Source organism: Peromyscus californicus, unplaced genomic scaffold (assembly GCF_007827085.1).
Source record: "Peromyscus californicus insignis strain IS unplaced genomic scaffold, ASM782708v3 Scaffold_11__1_contigs__length_118956290, whole genome shotgun sequence".
Taxonomy (NCBI): Eukaryota; Metazoa; Chordata; class Mammalia; order Rodentia; family Cricetidae; genus Peromyscus; species Peromyscus californicus.
The window spans coordinates 102,119,951-102,133,341 of NW_026294402.1; the positions used below are offsets into that span (position 1 = coordinate 102,119,951).

General features: G+C 54.9%; 1 protein-coding gene across 11 annotated transcripts in view; it reads left to right on the forward strand.

The window, feature by feature from the left end:
* The first annotated feature begins 599 nt into the window (after positions 1–599).
* Cacna2d2 (calcium voltage-gated channel auxiliary subunit alpha2delta 2) overlaps positions 600–13,391 on the forward strand; it is a 133,782-nt gene continuing 120,990 nt past the window's right edge. For 8 of the 11 annotated variants that reach the window (XM_052719826.1, XM_052719833.1, XM_052719858.1 and 5 more), the window contains exon 1: positions 603–858. In XM_052719826.1, coding sequence (XP_052575786.1) covers positions 644–858 — 215 coding nt within the window. In that variant the 5' untranslated portion in view covers positions 603–643. Of the gene's footprint in view, positions 859–13,391 lie in introns of all 11 variants that reach the window. The other 3 variants (XM_052719894.1, XM_052719899.1, XM_052719888.1) reach the window with 3 other exon arrangements.

Below are 13,391 nucleotides of genomic sequence, written 5' to 3' on the forward strand. Positions count from 1 at the left end.
CCTGCCATTCCACCATTAAACCTGTGACTCCAGGCCTTAAGCCTGTTGAAGGTCGAGCCCCAGAAGAGTCGTATGTGCGACTGCCTAAGACAGTTCCCACTCACAGGGCAGAGGGCTGTTAGCGGGTCTGAATTGGGGGGTTGGGTGGGGAGACGGGGACGTGCACTGGGCGCTCGGACAGGACAGCGGCTGGGATGCAGGACTCGCTCGAGCCCGGGTTGCACGAGCCAGTAGGGCAGGCTCGGGGGTGAACGGGGACGAGGGGCGCGCGGGCACAGGCGGGCGCGTGGCCGCGGCGGGGGCGCGCGGAGGCGGGCCGGCCGAGGAGAGAGAAGGAGGGAGGGAGGGAGGGAGCGACAGGGGAGGGCGGCGCCGGCAGGTTGGCGGCGGCCGCTATTTGAGCGCAGGTCCCGGGCCAGGCGCTCAAAGCGCTTGGAGCCAGCGCGGCGGGGAGATCGTTGCGCGCAGCCCGCAGAGGCGCTGCGGCCAGTGCAGCCCCGGAGGCCCCGCGCGGAGAAGGAGGAGGAGAAGAGGCCGGCTTGCCTCCTGCAGCCCGCCGCCCGCGCCCCCCCCCCTCCATCCCGCCGCCGCCGCCGTCCCCCCCCCCCCTCCCTCCCCGCGGCGCCGCATCTTGAATGGAAACATGGCGGTGCCGGCTCGGACCTGCGGCGCTTCTTGGCCCGGCCCGGTGCGGACCGCGCACCCCTGGCCCGGCCGTGGCCCCCGGCCCTTCCCTGACCCCCGGGGCCCAGCGTCCGGGCCCGCACGCCCGCTCCTGCTATTGCTGCCGCCACTGCTGCTTTTACCGCTGCTCACCGCCCCCGGCGCCTCTGCCTACAGCTTCCCCCAGCAGCACACGTAAGTGGCCTCGGCCAGCCGCGGGACCCCGCGGAGCCCCGCGCTCCCCTGCGCCCCTCAGCCAGCGTCTGCCCCTCGTCGCGCCGGGTGTCAGGGCGGGGGCTCTGGGTCCCGTGGCATGCTGCAACTGAGGGTGGCGGCTGCAAACCCCCGTGGGCTGGCAGCCAGGGTCCCGGAGCTTCTGGCTGCGTCGCGAAACTTCCTTGCGGTGCCCCTGCTTCCCATAGACCGCCCCCACCCCCAACGGGACAGAGCAAAAAAAAAAAAATCTTAAAGCCCAGGGATGGGGCGGGGGGTTCGAGTCTGTTAGCTGATACTCCTGCCGCTGTCCTGGTCATAGAGGATCTTGGGGTTGGTTGAGAGAATGGCCAGAGACCCCTGCCCGGTAGTCTTGGAGCCACGGTGTTCTATCCCTGATGGGAACCTAGCGCTTTAGAGTCAGACGTGGGGTCAGACATCCACACCTGTCTTCTTGGGCCTTTTCCTTTGGTGTGTGTGTGTGGGGGGGTACTGCTGGATGCAGAGGTTGCCAGCACCTTCTTGCTCTGGACAATGTCACCTGTTCTTGGCCGCCCACCTGAGAGGGCGTCCCTGGAGAGCTCAATAAAGAGGTGAAGGTGCTGGGGTTGGGTCAGACGGTGAATGATGGGGAGGACCCCTGCCTGGCCCTGATGCTGGCACTGTCGCCCCTGCTACTAACAGGGTAATAGCATTTCCAGGTTCTGCCAGCTTGTGCTGGTGCTTATGGTCCATCCGAGCCTCCTCACCTTCCCCAGGAGCTGGCAAAGTCGGGCAGATGTGTCTAGATAGGGGGTGGGTATTCTGCATGTGGCCTTTAGGACAACATCTGTTTCTTGACACCATGCCCCAGCCATATGCCAGTGTCCAGACACCCCTTTGGGGCATGGCAACCACCGTGCTTCTGTGTTCTGTCCTCTGCTCTGAGGGGCCACCTGTCCCTGGACTCCTTCACGAGTGTCCTGGCCCAGGTTTGGGCATGAGAGGAAGGGTCTGGCCCCAGGAAAGAGAGTGACTAGTCTGCGTCATGAGAGCAGTTCTGCCCTTGGGAAGGAGCCCCTGGTTCTGCCACAGAACCTGCCTACTTCAGCTGGTAGGTTCTCCTAGATGAAGGAGAACCAAACTCGGATGAAGCACTGCTCTCAGTCTGTCTGTCTGTCTGTCCGTCCTCTCGGCTGTCATCGCTCTCCTCACACAGCCTGGCCGTGCTCAGGCGGGTGATCAGTTGGCAAATTACAGGTGCCGCCCGGACGTGTCCTCTGTCAGCTGTCTGGATTTTTCACGAGTGGATGGGGGAGTGCAGGGAAGTTCAAGGGTTGGTGGGTTATGTTATTGTCTTTCATTTACTGCCATGAAACTGGATTGAAGCTAGTGTTTAAAAAGAGCAAAAGCATTTTTTTATTGCTCTTTTTTTCCTCAAAGCCAAGCCACAGTTTTTTGGGGTTTTTTCTTCCTTTCCTAGCTGTCTCCCTGCTCCTCAAGTGAAGGTTTAAGCAGTCATTTCTTTCTACCTCTTCTGACCTCCCTCCCCTTCCCTGCAGCGTGCAGTGGCTGCTGGGCCTTCCTGAGTCTCCCCTAGGACGATGTAAAACCCTGAGCAGAGTGCACACCTGTCCCTCTGTCCTCAGCCAGAAGATGCTGAGGAGGGTGTGACTACTGCCACACATTTCCAGCTGGACACCCGTCTCTTATTGATGTAGTCAGAGTTAATTCAAGGGTTTGGGACATGGCTTACAAACCATAACTAGGGCATGAAAGTAGGGGATGGAACAGGGGCTGTGGAGCTTTGGGGTCTGGGGGGAGGTGACGAATGTGTGACATCAAAGCAGATTTGCCATGACAGGCAGCGCCCTTCAGCTGCCCTGGTCCCGTGGATGCAGATAGCTATTGATCCTTGGAGGAGGAAGGGGACTCTTGTGGACCCCTCCCAGTGACTGCGCTGGTTCTGAGTTAGGGCTTTTGTTAAACTGATATAAAAGGCTGAGGCTGCCGCTGGGGCTACAGGGCTCTGTGGGGCTGCTCAGGGCTGGGAGGTATCTCAGAGTGGCCAGCCTGGGAGGACACGGATACAGGTGGATCCTCAAGACACACACTCACTAAGTAGGACTCTCAGCCCCATGGTACCGGGGTAACACGGAACGAGCCTTCCGTGCGGAGGGCCCTCAATGATTAAGAATACCCTCCTGGGTATGGAGCTGTGGGAAGGGGCCCAGCCTCTCAAACTGCTTGGTTTTAATCAAATGTGGGCTTAGGATCTGGTGGCCGTTATCGCGCTGGCGGCGTGGCTGTCTGCCATCAGGTGAAATGAACCAAGCCGTTAGATTGCAAAGGACAGAGGAGTTGCCGCGGGAGGGAGGACGGGACTTTGGTTTTAGGAAGAGGGGCCTTTGTCACCCCACCTGGGTCTGAATCGGGGTTTCAGATACATGTGTCATGCGTGGGTGTGTATATACTCTCGTGTCTTGGAGGATAGAGTCCTAGAACAGCACACACTCCCTGTTACCTGGTCCGGCCAGCCAGTGCTGCTGGCCGAGAATCAGGCATTGCTGCTAACAGCCTTGGTGTATTTTCTGTCCCTCTTTGTTGCCCCACACTCCAGCTTTGGGTCTCTCTCTCTCTCTCTCTCTCTCTCTCTCTCTCTCTCTCTCTCTCTCTCCTCACCTCCTTAGTTATCCTGTCATCAGTCTGTGCCCACCCTGGCCTGCCTGCCTTTCTGTCCTCTCTGTTGGGTCCCTGTATCCGTTCTGTGGTGTCCCTGGGCTTCACTCTCCCCTGCTCAGTGGAGTGCTGGTTAAGTCCTGTATGGAGTGCCCAGCTGAACCACCTGCCTGCCTGCACCTCGTAACCCAGCTCTGCCCTAGTGATGGGTAGGTTTGGTGCCTTCCTTCTCCGGCATGGGTGAGGAGCAGTGAGGGGCCCTGAGGGGTTTGTACCCCCAACAAATTAATGTCCGTTAGAGTCCATAAGTGCTTCTCTTCTGAGTGGACAATTGGGGAGCAGTGCTTATGGTAGGGCATGCGTCAGTCTAGCTGTGGTTAATGGTGGGTGACGCGTGTCTGTCTGGGCCTCGGAGCGGGTCTCTACCTCTCTGTGGCTCTCCCTATTGGTGGGAGGCAACATTACATGTGCGGGTCTCCCCCTCTTTCCAACAACCTGCGCAGCTTTCGCAGGAGGGAGGGGTGAGGCTTCCAGGCCTGCTACTGCTGTCGGTAGAATGCGGCACTGCCTGGTGCCTGCACCTCTGCTGGTGCCGAGGATCTGAGGGAGGCCTTTGGTTGCTGTGCCCTCTACACCCTACTTTTTTTGTTTTGTTTTGTTTTGGTTTGGTTTTTCGAGACAGGATTTCCCTGTGTAGTTTTGGTGCCTGTCCTGGATCTCGCTCTGTAGGCCAGGCTGGCCTCGAACTCACAGAGATCCACTTGGCTCTGCCTCCCGAGTGCTGGGATTAAAGGCGTGCGCCACCACCGCCCGGCTTACACCCTACTTTTATTAGAATGCTCCTCCTGGCCAAATATGTCAGGCTCACCTCCTGGAAAGGAAGAAAGCTCGCTTTAAAATGGGTACCTTTATAGTTTGAGGGGCTGGTCTTCTTCCAGATTTCCAGCACACACATGTCCCCAGGGAGAGACCCCAAAATGAAGCTGAGTCACAGGTAAATCAAGTGAGCCCTTCGGCGGCCAGGGTTGCCTTCTCCCGTCTCCTGAGTGTGGGGAGACGCTAGCAGCTCTTAGCACCTCGAATGTCTACAGTGGGCACTGCCAGCTTCTTGGAGGACATGGTTTGGAGGCATGCTGAGTGTCAAAGAAGCCTTGCATGCTCCGTTTTGGTCTCTAGACCTGACCTTCCCTTTTGAGACGACCTTGCCTTGATTTCCCCTGCTGAAATAAGATAATCTTAAGAGCCTAGTGGGGAAAATCAGTGGGAGAAGGGCAGCCATCAGTGGGCAGGAACAGCTCTCCTGGGCATCAGGGCAGTGACTATTCATATCTGCATCAAGTTAACAAGCCATGGCTGTGGGACTTCGACTGCCTGTCATTTCACAGTGCCCCCCACACCGGGTTAACTGCTTTCTTTAAAAAAAATAATTATTATTATTTATTTTTTTAAAATTTATTGAGACAAGGTCTCATTATGTATACCAGTGTCCTCCGAGCACGGGGGTTAAAGTCATAGGCTACCATGCCCGACACTACTTCTTCCTTGTCTCTGCTTGCCCGCCCCCCATCCAACCATCGCCGGTGATTGGTGGTGGAGGATGGGGCAGGGGTGATGGTGGACTCCCCTCACTCTGCCCATGGCGGGCTGTTCACCTCTGTTACCAGCTTGTCCTCAAAACTCGTGTCATGGCCTCCCCGCAGACTGGGATACTGAGACCCAGAGAGATGGCAGGGTCTGCCCGAAGCCCACATTTCCTATAAAGACTGAGAGAGGATCGTTCTGTCAGAAATGTACCCTTCCTGTCAGGGGCCTGAGGACCTCTGGACGGGGGTCCAGGAAGTGGGGAGAGGAGCTCAAATCTCAGGTCTTTAGGAAGAGAATAAAAAGGCTGAGGACGTGGGAGGTGGGTGGCAGCCCCTCCCCCTCCGTGACCTGCTCTGTCCCACTTTTCTCCTTTGGGTCTTCTGAAAGCCTGAGGGGCCATCCTTGGCCAAGGCTGCCCTGCCAGTCCCCCTCCTGTGTGCACTGGCCATCATAGAATGCCCCCACAACCCAGATCTGTCCTTGTCCTGGTGCTGTAAGGGTGGCAAAGCCTGCCGGGCAGGGCACTGAGCATCAGTGTGTGTGTGGTGGGGAGGGGGGTGGTGACTCCATTTCCACATTCTATTATGATTCTGGAAAGAAAGGTCAGAGGTGGGGGTAGAGCCTGGGTTTTGATGTGTATATAAAGTTGGAACCTCTCAGCTATTTTTTCTAGGCCCATAGAATTTCAGAAGACTCCGACCTTCCAGGTGCTTGAGACCATGTGGGGTTAGGGCAGAAGGCTCTAGGTTCTTAAGGGCCTGTTGATATTCAGAGGTTGCCTGCAGGTTTAGGAGTCAAGGCTGGTAGTCCTGGGCCCTGCAGGGTAGCATTGTCTATGGGATGGGAATGGTCTCTTTCTGAGAAAGGTCCTTTCTCATTTCCAGCCCCCAACTCATTCCAGAATTGCCTGGGAACCTTTGATCTGTGTCTTCCGGTGATTGGACCTAGGCCTGGGAGGGGCACTGGTGCCTGAAGTCCCCAAGGTGATGGTGAGGAGTTTCCTATCACAGACACAAGCCTGCAACTTGCTGAGGAGATTCCCTTCATGTCAGGTTTATTTTTCCTGGTGCCCACTGTCTAAACAAGAAGCTACAGAATCAATAATCGTATTCCCAAAGGGAAGTGTATGTGTGGTTTGTGCTCTTTCTTCTTCTTTTTTTTCTTTTTAAATTTATTTTTTTACCTTCCCTTTTTCTCTCGTCCTCTGGAACCTAAAGAGCCTTTTGCATTAAGTGTCACTCAGGGCCTCAGGGGTATGGAAAGTGTCAGTACAGATGACCACTGAGATTGAAATGCCTGTAAAGGCTTCTGCAGTCCCTACAGGTTTCTTGGGACGTCCTTAAGGAATCAAGAGTTCTGTCCTTTGGATGCACACAGATTGAGTGTGACTTTATACAGACAGGTCTTGCCCTGCCCCTGTGAGACTCAGGCTGTTCATGTGGTTGTCCCCACCACTGATCCTGTCCCCTGTCCTGGTCCTGCTGTTCCCCATGGCCCCACATGCTTCCTATCTGGTCTTGTCTGATTCTCTTTGTCCCCTGCTGGTGCTGGTGACTGAGCCTGGTGAGCGCATAGTCTCGTGTACTAGGAGACCCTGCTCAGCTGTGTGTGGGGAAAGGGGACTCTTTACTTGGGTTGAGGTGCCTCTGTCAAGAGCAAACCCAGCCCAGCCTTCTCCAGTGACCTTGGACAGAGCTCCTTCCCCGCTGGGCCTCAGTTTCCTCTCTTCTCAGATCTTCCACTCGGACATTCCAGCACTCCAAGAAGACAAGTGTGGGGATCTGCCTTCCAGCTCTTCTCCACACTCCGTTCTAGCAGGGATGAGGCGGGACCTACCCCCAGCCTGCCTGCTCTCTGTGTGCATGAGGTTGTCTGGGCCTAGTACCTTGGGTGCCTTGAAGCCTCTTGGCTTCTGACTGACCCACTTTGGGCTCTGATTAGCCTAATTGTTTAGCAGAGAAGGAGGAGAAGAGGAAATCTTTCCTACTGGCTGTTAACTATCTCTCCCCATCAAACAAAGGGAACAGGGAAGGAGACCCCCGCCCCATCATTCTCCCTTCCGTTCCCTTAGACTCTAGGCTCCTTGCTTCCACCATGGTACATTCCTTTCCCAATAGATGGCCAGTCCTTTCTAAGCAGTGCCCTCTTAGTGTGCCCCTGAGAGTGTCACACCCCCCCCCCCCCAGCAGCTTCATGACCTTGGGTACTTACTAGGCTTCTCTGGGTTTGGAAGCCTCTGTGCTTCAAGACGGCATGGATCATGAGGGATAGGCCTACTTCTAGGCCCTAGATCTAGAAAGATGCTCAAGTATAGCTGTGCCTACCCTGAGTGCACCTGTCCCCTTACCTATAACATCCAGTATTCAGTCAGGTCCTTTAGGTACCTGGGCCCAGTTATGGTTTATGGGCTTTTCCTGTTGTCCTGGGCCCTTACCTTGGCCTGAGTGCATATGGGTAGCATTGTCTACACCTGTGTGTTCATGTACGGCTTTGCACATGTATTGGATGTACATTATACTTGTTTACACACCTATTCGTGTGCCTGTGAGTAGGTGTGTGCCTAGGCGTATTTGTGCTGGCATGGTGTTTGTATGCACAGTGCAGGTGTATATGTGCATACATGTTTGTATGCACCGTGCAAGTATATCACACAGGCACATATGAACTCAAATGTGGGCATGTGTTCATGTGCCTCTGTGTGTGTGTGTGTATGTGTGTGTGTGTGTGTGTGTGTGTGTGTGTGCGTGTGTGTAGTGCAAGCACATGACAGTTTATCTCTGCAGCCAGAATGTGCTTGCAGTATCCACCTTCTGTACCTGCCTTTGATGTGAATGCCAGAACTTGGTGGGCGAATGCTGGCAGTGGGAAACAAAGCCTCCTGCTTGTGAAGACCCATGTTTTGCAAACTCTTATGTCAGGAACAGCCTGAGTTAAGGCTGAGCTAGAAAGTTTGATCAGCTACCAACTGGCAGAATGACAGTCTGAGAAGGAAACGCACAGAGGCTGTGTCCTTGGAATTCGGATTTCTGCAAATGAATGGTGTCTAGATTCACTGGAGGACTTGGGACTCTAAGGAGCTCTGCAAGGACCTCGGGAAGCGGAATGGCTTTGCAAACAGCCCTGGTGTGGAGAAAGTCTGTAGGGGTCACAAGGAGGAGGTCAGGCAAACTGGAAGACTTCTGCTGTGTGACCTTGGGCTGGTGGGTTTCCCTCTCTGCACACTTCTCGTTTGCACAGTGAAGGACAAGGAGCATCTGCAGCAGGTTCTGGGGTCCCTGCCCAATGCAAGATGCCCATGCAGTCAGCGATCACCACTCAGCCTCTGACCTGTTGACCCTGTGTGCTCTATTCGGGGGTGTCTCTAGTAAGAGTCAAGGATGATTTTTGTGCGCTGAATCTTTATGAGATTGACTGTCCTGGTACCCCACATTACGGCACTGGCCCTTGGGGCTGTATAGGCCCTGATGTCTGAGAGAACCGTAAGTTTAACTTTATTGGCATTTTCAAAGTCTGTGTGTTGGGCGGCAGGATGGCCTAGGGTTCTGCGCACTTTGAGAAGGGGCAGAGGCGCCTACAACAGGCCCAGGAGCCTGTTGGGCAGGGAGTGTTTCTGAAGGGTCAAGGAACCTGGGCAAAACCAGTGGGGCACTGTGAGCCTTGTGTGCTTCCTGGACTCCTGAGGGACACGGCCACAGAAACTCCAGGAGAGCCACATGTCCTGATCTCATATGCAAGGAAACAGAGGCCCAAGGAGAGGGAAGTGAGCCTCCAGACACCACATTTACTTTGTGGGCTAGGGCTCGGTGCATGCAGCTTGCAGGGTGATTTCCCATGCGGCCATCTGTGTACTGGGACATGAAATCATTTGTCTTAAATAGCCGTATCTGTGGCCTGGGGTGAGGGAACAGTTGGGGGTCTGCTTGGGTGAACTTAAAGCAGAGTGCCTTTGTAGTGTGATACGCCACTTCCTGATTGGGGGTGGGGGTGGGGGCAGACCTTGATACCAGTGTCCCCTGTGCCGTTTCAGAGTCACCCAAGCTTTCTGGGTCTCCTTGGGAAGGACATCTTCACCACTAGGCAGGAGGGTGGGTACTGAGGGATGGGTGTGCTCCTCAGACAGGTAGAAGCCCCCGCTCTGCCTCGAGTTTCCAGCCTGACGTGGCATTTCAGTCTTGATAGCTTCCTTCCGCAACTGCGTTCTCCCGCTGGCGCTGCCTGAAATGCGGCATTTGAAGCCTTAAAGGTCAGGCTCGGTGCTGCCATCAGCTCCAACAAACAAACAACAAAGCGCCCCACTCACTCGGGCCCTGCCCCCAACTTCAGTTATTAGAAATGTGAAGGCACCGCCAGAACCGCCGCCCTCCACGCAGAGCCTTCACCGAAGGACCTTTCTCCGTCCTCTCTGTGCGCACGGGGCTGGGTGGGCTCCCCTTCTTCCCTGGGACCCGTCCCTCCCCTCCACATCGCTTTATGGCAATTAGCTATGACGTACACTCCAGCCTGGAATTCAGATCTGCCTGGGCTGCCACCAGCCCTGGGAATACCTGTTCTCCAGCCAGGTAGAGCCACGTGCAGGTCTTGTAGACTCCCTGGCCCCCCTGAATCCTGGCTTCACCCAGACTTCTCTACCGGGTTGGTCTTCTGGGCCCCAGTGCTGGCGTGAGGAGCCTTCCTGAGTGATGCCCTTCTGTTCCTTCCACTCTGTGTGTCTCTCCTTATAATCCTACACCTGGACCAGTGCTGGGCTACTTTATGGGCCTGTGGAGGAGGAGGGATTGTACTGTCACCACCCTGGACACTGAGTCTGTAGGACATGTTTGACTACGGAGATGAGGAAACAAGGCTGCTCCTGTGTACACCTTGGCGACCCCAGAATGAGGATTTCCCCCCGTGGTTAGGCCTTTCCTCCTCTGACAAGGAGTCAGAGGTTGATAAGTATAAGCTGTCAGTGAGAACCGAGTCTTCTGCCGTGTTCTGTCTGTCTGGCCTTATTTTGGGTATGGCTGACTATTTTGGTCAACTTCCCTACTGACAACAAGATGGCTGCCACAGCTCCAGGCATCATCTCAGACCCAGACTTTATGTACACACCGGGAGACTGTTCCTGTAAGTTTCCCTCAAGAGGAGAGAAAACCTTGCCTAGAAGCCCCTAGCCTACTTCCCCTTGCACCTCATTGGCTAGCACTGGGTCACATGCCCACTCTAAGCCAATTGCTGGCAATGGAGAAGGCACTTTGTGATTGGTTCAGGCTAATCAGGATTTACCCTTGAGCTGAGGATGGGGTCACCTTGGGGCTGGAGGGGGAGATTCTGCAGGCTTGGGTTCTGTTAGCAAGAAAGCTGGCTTGATGGACGGTAGGGAGACAGTGGCTGCTACAGGGTTAGACGAGGAGAGGTAGGAGCTAAGAAAGCAGAGAGGAGGGGGAAATGAGAGGAAAGGGAGGGGGGACACAGTCAAGAAAGCAAGAAAGTGATTATTTGCCCAACAACATCAGTTTCTGAGAGCTGGACCCTGGTAATGTGTTTCGTACATGCCGTCCATCGAGGCCAGTTCACACATACCCTCTTTCACACACAAGAGAAAAAGAGGCTCTCGGTAAGGCCAGGTGATGCTGTTGTCTCACAGATAGCAAGTGGTGCGTCAGGTTTCCCATTCGGCACTCAGAACTAAGCACTCAGACACTGACCATGTAGCTCCAGGAGGCCTCTACCGCAGGATGTTTGGGGTACCACTGTAACACCCATGTTGTCTCATCATACATGGCCATCTGCAAGGACTGACCCTCTCTGATGAGAACCTTGGTAGGCTGTCATGGGGGCTTTCTCCCTGGGCCTGCCTGGGGCAGCCCTGGAGATGGAGGCATCTCAGAAATGAGAGGGCCCAGTAGAGCAGCTCTGCTTCCCCTACAGTAGAGCTGTGGGTCAGTGACGCCGGTGAGCTAGCATGTCCAGTTTAACTCCTATGGGCTACAGGTGGAGAAACTGAGTCCTGTTAAGAGATGGGGCTTGAGCTTTCTAGCAGTTGTGGCATAGCCTAGACCCCCCAACCCATCAAGATGATAGGCTGTGCAAGGTGATGTTGGCCAGTCATGGCCTGGAGGAGGCCATTCAGACCCCTTCTGTTTCTCTGTCAAGGCAAGGGCAAGCTGTTCTGGGCAGCAGGAAGCTCCTGGACATCATCAAGCCATTGGCAGAGGGGGCATATCCTGCTGCTGTGGAGCCAAGCAGCTGGCCTGTCTTAATGGGCTACCATAAGTATCCCATGGCCATGGCCATGGGGAAGACCCAGACTTCACTGGGTACTGTCTGTGAGACTTCCTCCTCATCTTAGAGAAGGGGCAGTTTCAGAAAGGACTATACTTGTGCCTATAATGGGACTGTATTTGTGCCTGGGCACTGTGAGAAGCCCAGGGTATCCTTGATTGGCTCTCCTGATGAATGATAAAATCCATACTCTAAAACAGTTATGTTCCCATGATCTGGTACCCATCTTCCCATTTCTCTCTGGGCTCTTCATTGAACCAGCCCTTGGTCCGAGTTGGGCACCCTGGGCTCTTTCTGGCTCCTGGGTTAGGGTGGTGCCCCTCTGGTCATTAATTCCCACCTGTCATATGAGAGTATGGCCCTCTGGAGCTGCTTGGGGTCCAGAAAGGGAAGGATATGACCTCTCCTGGGCACAGCCAAGAGCCCTTCTGTCCACTACAGGCCTCCCGTGATCCCCACCTATTTCTGACACCTGCTGGAAGTTGGTGGTATTGTGTCCAGTGTGCATGTGTGGAATAGAGGGGAAGAGCAGTTAAGGCTCATTCCTTATTTCCCACCTCCATCTCTACCTTCCTGTGGTCCCTCCGCCCCAGGTGCAGCCAGCATCAGGCAGGCGGGGAGACTTGCAGCGAGCAAGGCAGCACATCCAATTGTTTATATTAGTCAGGAAGGCCCAGAAACACCAAGGACTTGGGCATGAGCATCTCAGGAATCCCCTCTGCCCCTTTCTCCAGATCCCTCCTGTCCCACTTTAGCCTCAGCTCTGCCCAGCTGACCGTGAGAGTCTGCACAAACCCCCTGTCTTCCCTCTCCGAGCCTCAGGGGCCTCATCATATCCAGGCCCTTTCAGAGCAATAACCCAGCAACTGGTGAAGATACTCCTCCCCTCTGCATATCTGTTGTTCATGTCCTGCATCATAAGCTGGTGTTCACTGGTAACCGCTGTCTGGGGATAGCATCAGAGAGGATCTCTGCCCACTAGGGTACCAGATACTGCCTTCCACCTACTACGAAGATGGGGACAGTTGAGAAGAGCTTCAGAGGGTTCAATCAGCCTCAAGCAAACCCACCTGTCGTCCAGCTAATGCTTGCTTGTTTCTTAGTGCTTGGTGAGGAGTCATTGTCCTCTGAAGCCTCCCATATCTCCCCGTGAGGGTCATGGACATTCTAGGATATTTCAATACCCCCTTCTTCCCACATGTGCCCATCAAGACTGTGCCCAGGGCCACCATCTACAGCTCCTGGATTGTGCCTCTCAAGTGCTCAATAAATGTTTGCAGAGCAGGTAGCTCATGATCTGCACAGGTGGTCCCAGGGCCAAACCGGTCATGTCCATGGAAGCTAAAGCAGGCTTATCCATGGTTTGGGATGGGGCCTCCTGTGGGCCTCTTTCGGCGGCTGCTGGAGTACAGTTTGTGTCCCTGTCTTCCAGCAATGCTGTCGCAGTGGCTTCCCTGAGGGCGAAAAGGGGGCCAGAGACCCATAGGACTACAGCATTTAATGTGGAGGTAGGGCCTCAGCATTTTCATTTTTTATTTGTTTATTTATTTAGAGACGAGGTAGCCCAGGCTGGCTTCAGACTTCAGATTCACTATGTAGCTAAGAACGACCTTCAGATTCTCCTGCTTCCAGATCCAAGTGCTGGGATTGCATGCATGTACCATGACACCAGGCTTTTACGATACTGGGGACCAAACCCAGGGCTTCATACATGCTAGACAAACACCCTGCCAACTGAGCCTCATCCCCAGACCAGAACTAGAGCCCTCCAGGTTAACCAAGGTGGAGAACTGTGGCCTGGGGGAGAGATAGGAAAGTAAATACCTGGTCTGCTTGGCGAGGGTGAGGGGGATGGTGACCTGGTCTGCTTGGCGAGGGTGAGGGGGATGGTGGATGGTTCCAGGGAGTTTCCCTGACCATGGTAAGAGGTCATGCTTTTCCCAAATCCCTACACATTCCCTAGGGGGATGTCCTGGCCTCTTGAAAAGGTTGCCCAGCTCCCTCCATCC